Here is an 18366-nt window from a genome sequence, read left to right as displayed (position 1 = left end):
ATGAATATTCCATCTGAATGTAATTTTTGATCTATGGCATTTGTAATCTCCTCAACTGATTCTATTAATGCCAGTGATGTTGAACTATTTGCTCTAAATCCATACTGACTGTCAATAACTAATTTATGTTTGTTTATGAATTTATCTAATCTATTGTTGAATAATTTTTCTAATATTTTGGAAAATTGTGGAAGCAAAGAAACAGGCCTATAATTTGTGAAGTGGTGTCTATCCCCAGTCTTATACAGCGGTACAACTTTGGCTATTTTCATTTCACTGGGAAATTTACCAGTTTGAAATGACAAATTACAAATATATGTTAATGGTTCTGAAATCCCTTCAATGACCTGTTTTACAACATCATGTCAGTTTCATTTAAATCAGTAGATGTTTTGTATTTGCAATTGTTAACAATATCTATGATTTCTTTTTCTTCCACTGCTGTGATGAACATTGAACAGGGATTCCTCTCTATAAGATTATCATTCCAGTCCTCAGATAACAATGAATCAGGAATCTTTTCTGCCAAGTTAGGTCCAACATTTACAAAAAATTATTAAAGCCATTAACCACCTCATCCATATTCTCTTTTCTGATATTGTTATCAATGAAATATTGAGGATAGCTCTGCTGTTTTGTACCATTTTTAATAATGCTATTTAATATATCCCATATTCCTTTGATATTATTTTTGTTATTATATAATATCTTACTATAGTATTCCTTCCTACATACCCTTATAATATTAGTTAACTTATTTTTATATTTCTTATATCTATTTTCTGCCTCCTTAGTCATTAGTTTTATGAATTCTTTATATAGAGTATTTTTCTTTTTACATGCATTTTGTAATCCTTTCGTCAACCATGGCCAATCTTTGAATTTTTGTTTTCTACCGTATTGTTTTATTGGACAATTTTTTTCATATAGTGATGTAAATATTTCTAAAAATGCTCCATATGCTCTATCAACATCACCTTGTATACCTCTTCCCAGTTTTGCACCCGTAAATCATACTTCAGTGTATTCATCTTTTCCTGTCTTCGCTCTCGCCTGTATTTTAGTTTTTCCTCTGGCTGATTCCTCCAGTGGTTTCTATTATAAACAATGAAAACTGGTAAGTGGTCACGGATGTCATTGATTAGTAATCCACTCACTGTATTGTTTTCAATATCATTGGTGAATATACGTATTATTGATTAAGGTGGCACAATGGGATGAAATTCTACTTGGCCTAGTGATTTTTGGATATAAACTCATGCTGTACATTGTATTGATAAATTCATCTGTTATTTTATGCCTGTTTGGATTAAGCAGATCAATATTTAAGTCACCACAAATGAAGACAACTTTTTGATTGGTTTTTGAGAACATTTCTCCCATCCAGTCAGTGAATGCTTCAACACTAGAACCTGGTGCGCTATATATACAGCTGACTATTACATTTTTATTTTTTCCTTCACATATTTCAATAGTTATACATTCTAATAAGTTATCAATCACAACTGTCATACAAGTATTTTCTACTATTTATAATCCATGTTCTTATTCACATACACAGCCACTCCTCCTCCACTCTTATTCTTTCTGTTTACACAGTTAAATTCATATTCATCGAGTTCAAAATCCATTCCTTTATCTGCGTTGATCCACGTTTCTGATATAGCAATTATATTGAACGTTTTTTTAAATTGACTTAAATATTCCTTGATGTTATTAAATTTTGCATACAGACTTCTGCTGTTGAAATGAATTATTGATAATTTATTCTCTGTTTTAATGGGCTGATTGAACTGTTCATCTGTGTAATAGCAACAACTGTCATTGATGTTTGAGAAAAAATTATTGTCAGGATCTATATCATGCTCCAAGTCCATTAAATTATGATCCGTGTATTTAAATGTTGTCAATTCGTTTTTCATTATCAACAATTCTTTGAATTCTATTCCTCTTGTCTCCAGATGTAGATGATGTAGATGAATAAGTTCTTCCAGTCTGCGTCATGGTGTTGCGTTATGTTTGAGTCATCATACCGTATTATCCGTATTTGTCCAGTTCCTCCATGTTCCTGATTACCATAACTTTGGCTTGCTCTGGAGTCCCGTTCAATTTGATTAATATTTTACAGTTTGATGTCCATGTATGCTGAATTTTTCCCTGTTTTTTTAAGAGGCGAGCTTTCCTGGCAATGTCTGCGTTTTGTTTGGTCAGATGTTCATTGATGAATACGTTCGATCCTTTCAGTTTTCTTCCTTGTTTTAACAGTGCGATTTTATGTTTTCTGTTGATGAACTTCATGATAATAGCTCGTTTATCACTGTCATCTCTCCGGGGCAGAGGGTGGCACACTTCAATATTATTGAAATCCAATTCCTTTGGATTGTAGGAAGTCAGCCACCTGTTGTTCCACAGAGCTAACATCCTGCTCACTGGGCTCCCCCCCGCTGTCGGCAGTCACCACCCATGCGTATGACCAGGGTTTGATACGGAGCCCGGTGATAATGACGTCATTCATCCTGGTGTATTGTTCTAACTCCGCGACACAGTTCTCCAGGTGCACCAGACGCTGATCCTTCTCAGCGTTCTGGATCCGGAGAGCCTTTACCTCCTCCACCAGGTCCATGATGGATTTCTGCTGCATTTTTACAACAGAAATCTCCTCAGACAAAAAGTTCAGAGACTTCTTGATGTCATCTCCCTCCTCCGCCGTCAGTGCCTTCTTCGGACCCATAGCCAGGTGAGCTCGCGCTGGCGGCTCGACGCCTCGGTGAGTCCACGCTGGTGGCTCCGCGTTGATGGTTCCGCGCTTCTCGTGGGCCTGTTTGGTGAACTCCGGTGCTGCTGCAGACTGACCTGGGTCTCCGACGGCGACGAGGGCTGGGCTGGGAATCTGGCTCCACCGCGGGGCTTGGTTTACGGCCTCTGAGGAAATGCGGGCCTGAATGGATTTGTGACGCTGCCACAAGGCTGAACTGCACCTCCGATGCTGCCGCAGTGCTCTCGCGTGCCTGGGCTGCTTGGCTACCAAGGAACTGCGGGCCGAGATGGAACTGCGATGCTGCCGTGAACTGGGATGGCAGACTCTGGTGAGGCCGCTTGTTGTTTACTGTCCGCTTGTTTACTGTAACGTCTATTTAAACACTATTTACACCCAAACATTCACGTCCACTCAAATTACCACTACTCCGATGTTTCAGTTTCTGGTGTTATTTGGCACCAAAATCATCACTGACTGCGCATGCCAAGAGATGGATGGAAAATTTAGCCACCTGTTTCCCCTCTTTGACACTCTTATAATGAGTGAAAACGTATTGAGCCTCTAAACAACTCTCAAATGACCTGAAAACAAAGATTGTTCAACATCATGGTTTAGGGGAAGGATACAAAAAAACTATCTCAGACATTTCAGTTGTCAGTTTCCACTGTGAGGAACATAGTGAGGAAATGGAAGGCTGCAGGCACAGTACTAGTTAAGGCCCGAAGTGGCAGGCCAAGAAAAATCTCAGATAAGCTGAAGCAAGGGATTGTGAGAACAGTCATAGTCAACCCACAGCCCTGCTCCAAAGACCTACAACATGATCTTGCTGCAGATAGTGTCTCTGTGCATCATTCAGCTATACAGTGCACTTTGCACAAAGAGATACTGTATGATGCTGTAATGTAGAGGAAGCCTTTTCTGTGTACATGCCACAACAGAGTCACTTGAGGTATGCTAAAGCACATTTGGACAAGCCAGCTTCATTTTGGAATAAGGTACTGTGGACTGATTAAACTAAAATTGAGTTATTTGGACCTAACAAGGGGTGGAAAAAGAACACGGCATTCCAAGAAAAACACTTGCTACCTACAGTTTCAACAAGACAACAACCCTAAACACTGCTCAAAATCTACTAAGACATTCATGCAGAGGAATAATTACAACATTCTGAAATGGCCATCTCAGTTCCCAGACCTGAATATTATTGAAAATGACATGTTTTGTAAAGAAGAATGGTCCAAAATACCTTCAACCAGAATCCAAACTTTCATTGGAAGCTATAGGAAGTGTTTAGAGGCTGTTATTTCTGCAAAAGGAGGATCTACTAAATATTGATGTATTTTTTCTGTTGGGGTGTCCAAATTTATGCACCTGCCTAATTTTGTTTAAAGAATTATTGCACACTTTCTGTAAATCATATAAACTTCATTTCACTTCTCAGATAGCACTGTGTTTTTCTGCTATATGATATATTTAACTGAAATTACTGATCCAAACAATCACTGATTTATAAAGGAAAATCATGGAAATCATCAGGGGTGCCCAACTTTTACATACAACTGTATGTGTGTGCGCACGCACGTGTGTATAAGCTGTTTGGCGGCTCTTCAGGATTTTAAAAAGTTTAAGATCAAATGTGGCTAAAACTTTTGCAAAGTACTGTTTTTAGTGTTTTCTGAGGGTCAATAACTGCAGTACTATTTCTGTGGATTTCTCAACACTGTATAACAACTGAGCTAAATAACTGTAATGAACTGAAACACATACAACTTACTCTAAGAGTTCAAAGTTGGACTTTTTCTCCAATCCATTCGGATTCATGTCTTTGTAGAATCTCCTGCGGAAACAGTAAGTGCCAAAAACTCTGAGGCTATAAATAACCCAACAGAGTTAGGGTATCCACAAAGACTGCAAAATTACAAGAAAAATGTCAAGTGTCTCTGTGTGCCACTTGTGCAGTACCTAATTTCCAGGCAGCCAAGCTGTAGGGCCATCCCATCACTGACCTTTAAGGCATACTGCTGCATGTAGTCACTTCGTACCTGTGGATACACCCACAGACACACACCGTCAGTGTCAAGACAGCCACACTGACCAGAGTTTGTGCCACAGTCTGAAGCCAATCCTGATTATATATCAGTAAGTAAATTATCTTGAAGCTGCAAAACCCTAAAACTCTTAACTGGTTGGAAAAAGATAAACTATTAAAAGCAGTACTGACCTGCTGATAAAAGTAGAGCATAGTGGTTCTGTCGTCTTTTAATTTTTCCATAAAATCTGCTGGGATGTATCTGATCCTCAGGTCATATCTGGACAAACAAGCATTACAGTTACAGGTTTGCAGTTTTTTTTAAATGTTTGTCACCTTGGTTTTGATCACTCCATAAATATGTGATTGGCACACCTTTAGTGGTATTTCTGTGTTACTTGTAAAGCAAACTATAATAAAACTAAATACAACAATTACTGCAAATACAAGTCATCACATTTCCAGCACGTTTTCTTGAGGTGAGTCAGGGGACATAAACATGAACATTCCAAGTTATTAAATATGTCTTGGACTTTGTTTCTAATCAATCATTAACAAATGCAAACAGTATGGTACTGTATGGTAAATCTGTGTGCAGTACACAAAAAAATTGAATGATCAAGCAAGAAGAAGACTATTGAGGGAAACCACCAAGACACCTGAAAGAGTCATTGGTTTCTGTAATTGTTTGGAGAAACTACAAAGTGCAACATTTGTCTGTTTCATCACCAGTTGTACAGCTTCATGGTGGAGTGGAACACAAGGATTTTTATGAAAGAAAACAGATCAGATTTAAGCTTGAGTCTTCCACACACCTACTGGTAAATTAGTTGAAAAGCATATTTTTTCAGAAATCAGAGATCCTTGTCTATACTACATATATTGAAGTGACAGATAGGCAGTGTTAAAATAATAGCTTCAGTTCTTAACTTCGCTATCTCATGGGGTGGTGATACATAACTACATGTAATTTGTGTCAATATTCTGTAGGATTACATTTAAAGTGTATGACCCCATGTCAGACAGTCTGGAAAATAGGGGGCAGAGTGATTCTTACATTACTTTGACTACTATACACTGCAGATGTTACAAGTAGGAAAGTGTGAAAACAGACACTGATGATTATAGTGTGGTTAAGATGAAAAGATGTGTTCACATGTGCATCTACATATTAAAAGCCAAGTGGCCTCTGTGCACGTGTATGCATGCATGCATGTGTATTGCTTCTATCACGGAGAAACTGGGGAGAGCTGACATTTGCCGTTTAGTATTCTTATGTATTTTGAGTAGATCAGATTAGATTAGATTATATAGAACTTTAACGATCCCTTGGGAAGGCTCCCTCGTGGAAACTGAGGTTCCAGCAGCATTGTTTAGCAGCACACAAGGTAAGAAGCACACAGAGTATCAAAGGTGAAAGTAAAAAAGAAATACACACAATAAAAATACCACACATACTGATCAATACTGGTTTGCTGGCTATACTGCTGTTCCTCTCCTTCCCATCCCCTGTCTTCCTGTTACTCCTCCTCCCCCTGAGTGAGGAGTTGTACAGTCTAATGGCCTGAGGGATAAAGGAGTTTTTCACTTTTGACTGGCATCTTCCCTAATGTCCAGCAGTTTGTCCAGTGTTCTCTGTCACCGTCACCAGAGAGTCCGGCAGCTTCATGCCAACCCCAGAGCCAGCCCGCCTGATCAGTTTGTCCAGCCTGGAAGTGTCCTTGGATGTGCTGCCCACCCCAGCACACCACGGTGTAAAAGAGGATGCTGGCTACTATGGACTGGTAGAACATCCACAGGAGTTTCCAGCAGATGTTAAACGACTGCAGACTCCTCAGAAAGTACAACCTGCTCTGTCCCTTCCTGTACAGGTGGTTGGTGTGGGTTGTACAGTCCAGTTTGCTGTCCAGCCACAGCCCAAGGTACTTGTAGGAATCCACACCCTCCACCTCAGCTCCCTTGATCAGAAGTGGTCAAGGAATGAATGCTGCGAAAAAGGAAAGTTGATAGGACTGATATTTTTGGAGAAACTAGGGATATTAGGTAACAACAGCTTCCTCTAAAATGTAAAAAAAAAAAATGAAATGGTCAAATATGTACAGTCTAAGTTTTCATTGACTACAAATGCGTTAGAACATGTTCATCTTGAAGATGAGTTTATTTAGAAACAGCTACTTATCACAAATTGACGGACTCTAATTTTTTAACTTCTCATGAATCTTTTTCTCATACGGTCTGTGGTCAGTGCATTTGACTGTAAAAGTCGAGCTTCTATTCACTTCAGTGGGACTGCCTGGAAAGGTTTTTTCATTGCCTAGAAACTCGACAGCAAATGGATAAATGCTACAATTTTGTCCCAACCCCAGTCGCTCAGCATCTCTGGAGGTGAATGGAGCTGTGGGCGGGCCTGGACGCTAGACTTCCGCACAATGTTTGGACAATCAGTCAAAAGGCTGAATCCCATTTTGATTGACAGCTATTTTGAGCCATAGGCATGTAAGAATGAATTTGCACATTGTTGCGTATTAATGCATTTTTAAATTTATGCCAAAGTGTTTTGCGTGAGCTATAAATCAGTCTGTTTTAAAGTTAGTGTTTAAAGGTCGTCACGTTAAATAATGTCCCGGTTAGCAACACAACATCACAGTATTCATGATTGTAAGTCTATCTGCGGACATGTGGTAATAATTAGTGGTCGCTGATGTACTTTATTGATGGAAATTAGTGACTGAGAGACCAAAGTGTTTTGAACCACTGAATCAATATGAAGCAATAGTTCAGTGTTTCAAAGCTTTTGATACAATTAGGTATGGTGACATCTGCTGGCCAGCCTTTAACATAACATTTGCATGGAACAGTAAAGGGAAACATGTCATGAAACAGTCAGCCTCTGTTATGTATGTTTAATAATAAAGGTTCTATGTACTTCTTGAAATTTTTGATGATATTTTTGTTAAAAAAACATTAATAACATACTTATGTTTCAATCCCCTGGGAAGGAGTCTTCCCAGGGGATTAATAAAGTTCTAAATAAGGTTCTATCTAATCTAATCTAATGTGATTGTGTCAACATAAAATATTGTATGTAATGGAGATATAAACTGTGAAATATTTGTTCAACTAGAAACTGTTATGACCAGTTTACATATTTGAATTTACATATAAATAAATTGACAAATTTTATGATGTAAGGCGACAATGAGCTTCCCCTCTTTGACAGACCAGCAGCCGCCAATGAGCAGTGAACAATGGATGTTGATGATTAAATTCTGGACTCACATGCCACTCCAACAGAGGGTGGTAAATCACGTGATTTACCACCCCATATATATGATATCTTAATAGCCAAGTGGCCTCTGTGTATGTGTGCATAACTTCAATTCTGGAGAAACTGGGGAGAGCTGACATTTGCTATTTGGTATTCTTATGTATTTTGGGTCAAGGACGAATGGTACGAAAACAGAAAGTTGATAGGACTAATATTTTTGGAGAAACTATGGATATTAGGTAATAACAGTGACTAATGGACATTGATAATTAAATTCTGGTCTCAAATGCGATCCCAGCAGGGGGCGGTAAATATATTAATTGCTAAGTCCCAACTTTTTGTGATTTGGGGTTGTAAAAGATGGCCTGCAGCAGATTTCTTACAAAAGGGAGTATTACATGCATGTCTGCACATTGATAGTTTTTCAGTGCTGGTGTGGCCCATGTTGTTGGCACCCAATGTGATATGTTGTCAGGGATCACAAAATCTCTGGCAGCTCCATTGCAGATAGGGTCTCTCAAGGCAAATTTGTGTCAGGTGAGGGGTAGCAGCAAAAATAATTCAAACAAAAAGATGAAAAGGATCATCCAGACTGTTATCAAGCCACAACACCAAAAGCCATGGTCTATCATGGCATGGGGTTGTGTCAGTGCCCTTGGCAATGGTAATTCACACCTCTGTGGCAACAGCATTAATGTAAAAAACTTACAGCGATTTTAGAGCAACATATGCTGTCTTCAAGACGACATCTTTTTCATGGATGTCCAAGACAATGCAAAACCATATTCTACACACAGTATAAAAGCGTGAATGAGAAAGAAGAGGGTTTGGCTGCTGGAGTGGCCTGCATGCAGTCCTGAGCTGTTGGCAACAGAGAATATGTGGGGAACTCCAAAAGGGGGAGAAAAAATGCAGTGACGACTATTCACACCTTCAGGCATGTTTGCAGGAAAAATGGGACAAAATAACACCTGAAACATTTCATCACTTGGTCTCCTCAAGGAATGGCAACATTAAAAACTAGTAAATGCTTTAGTGCCCCAACGTTTTCTGGAATGTGTTGCATAACAGAAATACAAGAATGGATGTATTCACAAATTAAATGAAGGTGACCACACAAAGCTTGAAATATCTTTGGTTCATACTGTCTCCAATGAATAAATGTATTAATCACTGTTTTGCTTATTTGTTTGTTTGTTTGTGTTTGTTTGTTTTTGGTTATCCATACGTCCCTTTTTTTTCCTCATCTGGAGATGTAATTTGGAGCGTCTGGAATGGTTTGCAGTTACAACACGTCAGCCCATACAAAGGTTATGTACATTATTAATGTACATTTGTTCTGTACAAAGGAGGACAAGACAGACACGCTGACCTCCACTCAGCCTCAAGGTGCTGCTGTTCATAGCGCTGGGTGAGTTCAGACACAGTCAGGTCTGGATGAAGCCAGTGCATTTCTGAGGACTTCAGATGTTTGAGGAGGAGGCCATAGCAGAGGTTGTGATTTATCTCTGGTCCCACACAGCCACTAGAAAGTACCATGTTAATGATTGCCTAAAACAGAACGACATTTGTTACTGACATTATTTTACAATGTCTACATATACATGAATAAAACATTAATGACTGTTAAGGAACGCCTCACAAGCACATATTCTACAGTATACACCAACTAAGAACCTTTTATCATTTTGTGATGATGGTAAAACCTTTATTTTCCTTTCAGATTCTGTTGTTTAAACTTCAAAGCATCATCCATAATGCAGCTCATCTCATATGAATAAAGTACAGAGAAAAACAAATAAATGTCATAAAATGCAGTACAGTTCAGTAGAAAAGATTTGATTAGCATCTGTGCAGGAAAATGCACTCAAGCGTAGTAGAGTACAATATCGTATTGGCCAACAAAAAAAGTAAGAGAAGTGAAATAGAGAAGAGTTTAGTGTGGAGCTCTGGCTGTCTCAGGTTTTGTCTCCTCTGAGGTTAAGAAAATGAAATGTCCCCATATTAAAAAAAGTCATAATAACACACGTACTTTGACAATCAAAACAATTTCCTTTGGATGAACCAAAGAAAAAAGGATGGAAATGTATTATGCTAATTTTTTGTTTTTCAAAAAAAAAAAAAAAAGAAGAAAAAGGAATGACTGAAAGAAAGAAAATAGTTAAGAACCACTGACACAGACCACCAATGAAGTGGAAACTACAGAATACAGAATGGTACTGCACAAAAGGATGCAGTATAGTACTAAAGAGATGTTTAGTGTACAACCCCAATTCCATTGAAGTTTGGACGTTGTGTGAAATGTAAATAAAAACAGAATACAATGATTTGCAAATCCTCTTCAACCTATATTCAATTGAATACACCACAAAGACAAGATATTTAATGTTCAAATTGATAAACTTTATTGTTTTTGTGCAAATATTTGCTAATTTTGAAATGGATGCCTGCAACACGTTTAAAAAAAGCTGGGACACTGGTATGTTTACCACTGTGTTACATCACCTTTCCTTCTAACAACACTCAATAAGCATTTGGGAACTGAGGACACTAATTGTGAGTGTCATGATTGGGTATAAAAGGAGCATCCCCAAAAGGCTCAACTGTTCACAATCAAAGATGTGGCGAGGATAACCCCTTTGTGAACAACTGCATGAAAAAATAGTCCAGCAGTTTAAGAACAATGTTTCTCAACGTTCAATTTCAAGGAGTTTAGGGATTCCATTATGTACAGTCCATAATATAATCAGAACATTCAGAGAATCTGGAGAACTTTGAATGCCCGTGACCTTTGATCCCTCAGGCAGCACTACGTTAAAAACCAACATCATTGTGTAAAGGATCTTACCGCATGGGTTCAGGAACACTTCAGAAAACCATTGTCAGTTAACAAAGTTCGTCGCTACATCTACAAGTGCAAGTTAAAACTCTACCATGCAAAGTGAAAGCCACACATCAACAACATCCAGAAACACCGCCGCCTTCTCTGGGCCCGAGCTCATTTGAAATGGACAAACGCAAAGTGAAAAAGAGTGCTGTGGACTGATGAGTCCACATTTGAAATTGTTTTTGGAAATCATGGACGTTGTGTCCACCGGAGAAAAGAGGAAGAAGACCATCCAGATTGTTACCGGCGCAAAGTTCAAAATCCAGCATCTGTGATGGTATGGGGGTGTGTTAGTGCCCATGGCATGGACAACTTACATATCTGTGATGGCACCATCAATGCTGAAAGGTACATCCAGGTTTTGGAGCAACACATGCTGCCATCCAAGTAACGCCTTTTTTCAGGGATGTCCCTGCTTATTTCAGCAAGACAATGCCAAGCCACATTCTGCACGTTACAACAGCGTGGCTTCGTAATAAACGAGTGTGGGTACTAGACTGGACTGCCTGCAGTCCAGACCTGTCGCCCCTTAAAAATGTGTGGCGCATTATGAAGCGCAAAATGCGACAACGGAGACCCCGGACTGTTGAACAACTGAAGTCGTACATCAAGCAAGAATGGGAAAGAATTCCACCAACAAAGCTTCAACAATTAGTGTCCTCAGTTCCCAAACGCTTATTGAGTGTTGTTAGAAGGAAAGGTGATGTAACACAGTGGGAAACATACCACTTTAATCCCCTATTGCTCCCGGTGTGTAGTGAGCACCTTGTATGGCAGCATCCTGACATCGGGGTGAATGTGAGGCATAATTTTAAAGCGCTTTGAGCGTCTGATGCAGATGGAAAAGCGTTATATAAATGCAGTCCATTTACTGTCCCAGCTTTTTTGAACCGTGTTGCAGGCATCCATTTCAAAATGAGCAAATATTTGCACAAAACAATAAAGTTTATCAGTTTGAACATTAAATATCTTGTCTTTGTGGTGTATTCAATTGAATATAGGTTGTAGAGAATTTGCAAATCATTGTATTCTGTTTTTATTTACGTTTTACACAACATCCCAACTTCACTGGAATTGCAAAAAGCAGAAAACACTACAATGGAGTCACATGATCAGAGAATAATGTGGTACAGTAGAGTGCGGTATTTATAATGCAGGGTACAAGAGAGCAGCGTACTCCGTTAAAGGTGAGTCATAAGTTTCTTGCTATTACTTTTTTTCCTACAAATGTTACAGATTAATGGGCAAGAAGGTAAATGGTTTTGTATTGGTGGACAAAATGAACACTGTGCAAAATGGCAACAGCGTATTAGCCATCTATGATATGTCATCAAAACAAATAGTGTCACAAAAACAGATTACCGGCATGTTTCATCAGTAGGAACACTGGACTAGACTGGAGTAGCACTGGACAGCACAGATGCATGGATAGGAGAGACGCAATGGGAACTCGGCCCCTTGGGTAAAATGATTCCCAGGACTAACCCTACCCCTTCCCCTAATCCTAACCCTGACCCAGGCCGAGTTCTCCTGGGGACCGAGTTCTCTTGTTACCAAATGTACTCCCCTCATACAAATGTAAATTGATTATTGGCTATTGACCACACTACACCTTTGTCAATCAATACTCACGACAGTGTTTTTTATGCTATCTTATGATAGTGGTGTTCACATTAGCTACTAGGATTGTCCAAAAAATCGATAATCCAATACTAACTGATACTACACAACCTGGTCTCATGGCAAGTCGTGATTCAGCAGCACGAAATATACATTAATCTATTGGTTTGTGATATTGTGACGAAAAGCGTCACAGCAACACAAATTCATTCTCATTCATTTTGTGATGGCTGCACGAAATTAAAAGTGAAGCGGGGGGGTCGGGGTGGTTATGGTTAGGGTCGGGAGAAAGAGTAAGATTAGGTTATGGTTATGGTTAAGGTTAGGGTCGGGGTAGGAGTAGGGTTAGGAATAGTGAGTTAAAAAAAAAAACTGTCACAAAAATTAGACTCATTTCGTCACGGGGGCACAAAAAAACCATGAGACTGGGCTGTACTACAAATTAGCAACAGATTAGATATTCATTTGCAACCAAATTGATACCGCCAGTACTGTGTTGTTCACTTCTTCCAGTCTTAAGAAAAATGCTGCAGGCTGCAATTTTTGTTATTCCCCTCATGGTGTCAAAAATGCTATCACGTATCAAGTATTTTCATGGGTATCTGTATCGAGATTGAAATTCAAGTATTGTGACAACCCTATTAGCTTCCACTATATCTAACTCCCTATATCTACCTATACCTGCCTTCCACTTTACCTAATTTTAATCAAATATTCACCCCACCAAAGGATGAACTGCTCTAAACTGATAAATAAAATTTGTAGTTAGGTGGAAGACAATACTAACGCAAATACATGAATAAGTGCTACATAGACCCTAAGACCATTGGTGCTGGGGTTTATTATCACATAACATAACCTGAAGCAGGTTAGAGTCTCCTTGGATGGGACCCCAGACCATCACAGGTTACTTCCCCAGCCAAGGTAAGTACTCATTTTACAGCTGGGTGGAATAAAGGAAGGACCCTACTGTACACCCACTGCAAAGCAGCACAACGTTTAGCACAGGTGTCATTGTCAGTTTCAGTCAACATTTTCGACACGTAGCTCTCATGTCCTCTAAATAACAACACCATTTACATTTATGTGAGCGTGTCAGTTTAAAAATGAGGTGCAGTTGAGAATAGAGATGCTGTGTTTGTATTTTCTGTCAGGAGGAAGTGTTTGGGAGTAAGGCCAAAATCAGGTGAAAGGTTCAGCGTTGCACAAACAGTGCAGCAAAACAGTCAGCCACACCTGACATAAGTGGGTTCACAATGCACATACACTCTGCCTGCACATATCATCACCAGTCACCTGTAAGGGTGCAGTATTAATTTATGACAGTGTATTATAGCATCTCTAGACAAAAGAAAAAATGAAGCAAGGAGAGGGAGAAAAAAAATCACATTTTATAAACAATCCTCATCCCCATCCTCTCTCTCTCTCTCTCTCTCTCTCTCTCTCTCTCTCTCTCTCTCTCTCTCTCTCTCTCTCTCTCTCAGTTTTGGAAGTTCTCCCACTTAGAAATCATGGAGGGATCTGAAATTTTCATCATAGGTGCATGTCCACTGTGAGAGACAAATTAAAAAAAAAAAAAAAAAAATTCGGAAATCACAATGTATCATTTTTTAAATAATTTATTTGTATGTTACTGCTGCAAATAAGTATTTGAACACCTGTGAAAATCAATGTTAATATTTGGTACAGTAGCCTTTGTTTGCAATTACAGAGGTCAAACTTTTCCTGTAGTTTTTCACCAGGTTTTCACACACTGCAGCAGGGATTTTGGTCCACTCCTCCATACAGATCTTCTCCAGATCTTTCAGGTTTGGAGTTTCAGCTCCCTCCAAAGATTTTCTATTGAATTCAGGTCTGGAGACTGGCCAGGCCACCCGAGGACCTTGAAATGCTTTTTACGGAGCCCCTCCGTAGTTGCCCTGACTGTGTGTTTGGGGTCATTGTCATGCTGGAAGACCCAGCCATTACCCATCTTCAGTGCTCTTACTGAGGGAAGGAGGTTGTTTGCCAAAATCTCGTAATACATGACCCCATCCATCCTCCCTTCAATAAGGTGCAGTCGTCCTGCCCCCTTTGCAGAACGGCACCCCCAGAGTATGATGTTTCCACCCCCATGCTTCACGGTTGGGATGGTTTTCTTGGCGTTGTTCTCATCCTCTAAATATGGTAAGTGGAGTTGATTCCAAAAAGCTCTATTCTGATCTCATCTGACCACATGACCTTCCCCCATGCCTCCTCTGGATCATCCAGATGGTCACTGGTGAACTTCAAACGGGCCTGGACATGTGCTGGCTTGAGCAGGGGGACCTTGCTGCCCTGCAGGATTTTAAACCATGACAGCATCATGTGTTACTAATGTAATCTTTGTGACTGTGGTCCTAGCTCTCTTCAGGTCATTGACCAGGTCCTCCTGTGTAGTTCTGAGCTTTCTCAGAATCATCCTTACCCCACAAAGTGAGATCTTGCATGAAATCCCAGACCGAGGGAGATTGACAGTCATCTTTTGTTTCTTCCACTTTCTAATAAATAATCATAACAGTTGTTGTCTTCTACCAAGCTGCTTGCCTGTTGTCCTGTAGTCCATCCCAGCTTTGTGCAGGTCTACAGTTTTGTCCCTGGTGTCCTTAGACAGCTCTTTGGTCTTGGCTATGGTGGACAGGTTGGAGTGTGATTGATTGAGTGTGTGAACAGGTGTCTTTTATACAGGTTACAAGTTCAAACAGGTGCAATTAAAACAGGTAAAGAGTGCAGAATAAGAGGGCTTCTTAAAGAAGAACTAACAGGTCTGTGAGAGCCAGAATTCTTGCTGGTTGGTAGGTGTTCAAATACTTATTTGCAACAGTAACATACAAATAAATTATTTTAAAAAAAAATCATACATTGTGATTTCCGGGTTTTTTTTTTTTAGATTATGTCTCTCACAGTGGACATGCACCTACGATGAAAATTTCAGACCCCTCCATGATTTCTAAGTGGGAGAACTTGCAAAACTGCAGGGTGTTCAAATACTTATTTTCCTCACTGTATATAAGACAGTCCTTCAGGTTCCCTGGTCTTAAGCCCAACACTTAACCACAAGCCCAACACCTTCCCCTCAGGGTGGCACAGGTAGGTATAAACAGTCTTTACCTTCTGTACTTATTATTGGTGTACAGCAGAGAAGCATAGAGCAGAAGTACAAATTCAGAATACAGTAAAGTAGAGTTAGCAGAGTAGAACAGAGCACAGTATAGAGTGGTGGAGTACAGTAAAGTGCATATGTGCAATTTTTAGTTCTGCAGACGACATTAGAGTATAGTAAAATAGCGTGTACCCTGACAGTCCATCCCTCTTCACATCGAACCAGTTTGAAGTTCTTCCCCAGGTTGGAGCTGTTGCTGAGAAAACACACTTTGATGATCTTCATGAGTGCGACAGGACTCCTGTCAACAGTTGCTGGTGGAGACACATCCGAAGAATCTGACTGACTGGTGGGAGATATGCTCCTCCAGGACAGGGTGCTCGTGTCTCCTGACATCACACCCAAACACACACACACTCAGCACACTGCGTACATACTATTACATGTACGTCGCCATGTCACAATAGCACACTCTCATCCACAATCACACTGGTGGATGCATCGGTGCTGGAGACCAACAGCACCTGCAAACGACAATCGAGTTGTTGTATTTGAAGAACAGTGATCCATCTCAGGAAATGATGTCCAAAGACTCCAGTTCTGCTTTGACATCTCTGTACTTACCAGGTATTGCACAAATTCCACAGCAGGACAAACGTTTGTCAGTCTTCACAGTCGTCAGTGCCAGGTGGCCTCCATGGTGCCACTCGAAGAATTTATGTTTGATCTTCTTTAAGGGGTCCAATATGGGTGAGACTTTGTTCTGTCTAAGAGGTGCATCGATTATCGAAAGAGGAAATGGCAATTCTGAGCAAATAAGGAAGTTGAACAGCAGCTAACAAAAAAACTGACAGAACCAATGAAACTGCCGTGTCACCCCGTGTCACATGTCGTGCTGGTACATTCCAAACCACAACACACCCCCACTGTTCTAAAGTGGCATGGCCCGTGCTTGCTTCCTCTTCCAAAAAATTTGGTTCTCCATTACATACAGTACACCAAGTGGATCAGACTTTTTAACATTTTAAACACACACTACTTGCACAGTTATTAGGCAACTGAGTATTCTGATCTTATCATTATTTCTTTGTATATTTTCCATTCCCCCGTGATGTAAACCTGAAGGCTTATTGGATTTAAACATATGTATTTGTGAAATGAGGGAGGGTGTGACCTAAAGTGAGTAACACCATTTATCAGCATGTATATAATTATTAGGAAGATTATGTACCACGGGCAAAATGGGCCAAAAAGAGAGATTTAGCAGATATTGAAACCCAAAAGTTGTGAAATGTCTTTCAGAGGGATGAAACACTGTTGAAATAGTCAAGTTATTGAGGCGTGATCACCAAACAATCAAATTTCTTGGTGCAAATAGTCAACAGGGTTGCAAGAAAGAAAAAAAAGAAGGAAAAAAAAAGCAAATTAACGGCAAAAGACTTGAGAAGAATTAAACACGAAGCTACCAGAAAACCATTATCCTCCAGTGCTACCATATTCCAGAACTGCAACCTACCTGGAGCGTCCAAAAGTACAACGTGTTCAGTGCTCAGACGAAGGCCGAAACAAGACCACCACCGAACAAGACTTATGAGTTGAAATATCAGGATATATCTGAAGACAGATTTTTCAAAGGTTTTATGGACAGAGGTGTTGGGTATTTTCTCCTCCAAACATTCTTAAAACCTTTAACAAGACAAACAGAGTCAAGAAACACCAGTGAGACAGAAAGTCAATTTTTAGCTCGCGAGGAGTGCAAGTCAGGCTGTACACCAAAGCTACACTAAAGTCTGGCCTGTGCTCCTGCTCTTTTATTTAGGACTTCCCTACATACATGGGCGGTACAGCTCCTAAGGGGAGGAGTGATAGCGCGTGAGCTGTTGCCGCAGAACCGCTGATTGCACAATACATTCAGGACTTTCAGAACCTTTTTAATCTTGGGCTCGATTAAGATGTGTTTAAGACATCTAACGATTAATCACACTTCTTCTGACACAAGGACTAATGTATCATAATCACACTGTGGTTGGAACATTCAATTCTCTATTCTTTATCTCACTGCTCCGCTTATGGCTGCATTCTGCCTGGGTCATCTTCACATGTCCTGAAAAAGAGCTTAGCGTGCACACAGAGATACCACAACTTGCAGAAGCACGTCATGTCACATATCTTAAGTAACCTTCACCCATCACATCAGTACAGTACACTTTATCAGAGCAGAGAGAACTACATTCTACCAGAGCAGAGAACACAAAACATGCATGATAAAATAAAACAGTGTATCTACAGAATAACTCCAACATTTCCCCTCTGTTTATCATGCATTCCAACGGTATTACATCTTCACCTAAAAGTAAACAATTGTTACTAAGCAACCACTTCTTATTCAGATTTTCAGCTGCAATTTTCAGGCACCACAGACTTTAGGTGCGTCAACAAGTCCTTGGCTAAAATGGGAATGGCTTTTACTGGGAGGAGTAGGGACACTAAAGCACAGTAGCCTGACACATTCCTAGGCAATCTGTCAAAAATTCTATTATCTCCACACCACCACCACACGTCACTTCGGCTGACTGGTATAAATTAACCGTTTATCTGTATTATTCGACTACACCACTTGTCTTTATTACATTTTCAGCTAAAGCTTCATAGGCTAAGAGTGTGTTAACTCATCACGTCAACA

At 39.9% G+C, this 18366-nt stretch overlaps 1 protein-coding gene across 1 annotated transcript in view; it reads right to left on the bottom strand.

Annotated features, from left to right (window-relative positions):
* The window catches only part of LOC117513892 (protein-tyrosine kinase 2-beta-like), a 121692-nt gene extending 105208 nt beyond the window's left edge, over positions 1–16484 (bottom strand). Inside the window, exons 1-6 of the mRNA XM_034174133.1 lie at positions 16308–16484; positions 15876–16207; positions 9428–9606; positions 4980–5067; positions 4721–4800; positions 4533–4595 (exon numbers count right to left, since the gene is read on the bottom strand). Coding sequence (XP_034030024.1) covers positions 4533–4595; positions 4721–4800; positions 4980–5067; positions 9428–9606; positions 15876–16079 — 614 coding nt within the window. The 5' untranslated portion in view covers positions 16080–16207; positions 16308–16484. The remainder of the gene's footprint in view (positions 1–4532; positions 4596–4720; positions 4801–4979; positions 5068–9427; positions 9607–15875; positions 16208–16307) is intronic.
* Positions 16485–18366: the final 1882 nt, after the last annotated feature.

The sequence above is a fragment of the Thalassophryne amazonica genome, chromosome 1 (assembly GCF_902500255.1).
Source record: "Thalassophryne amazonica chromosome 1, fThaAma1.1, whole genome shotgun sequence".
NCBI lineage: Eukaryota > Metazoa > Chordata > Actinopteri > Batrachoidiformes > Batrachoididae > Thalassophryne > Thalassophryne amazonica.
The sequence above is the reverse complement of the archived record's forward strand: the minus strand, read 5'-3'. Positions and strand labels throughout refer to the sequence as shown.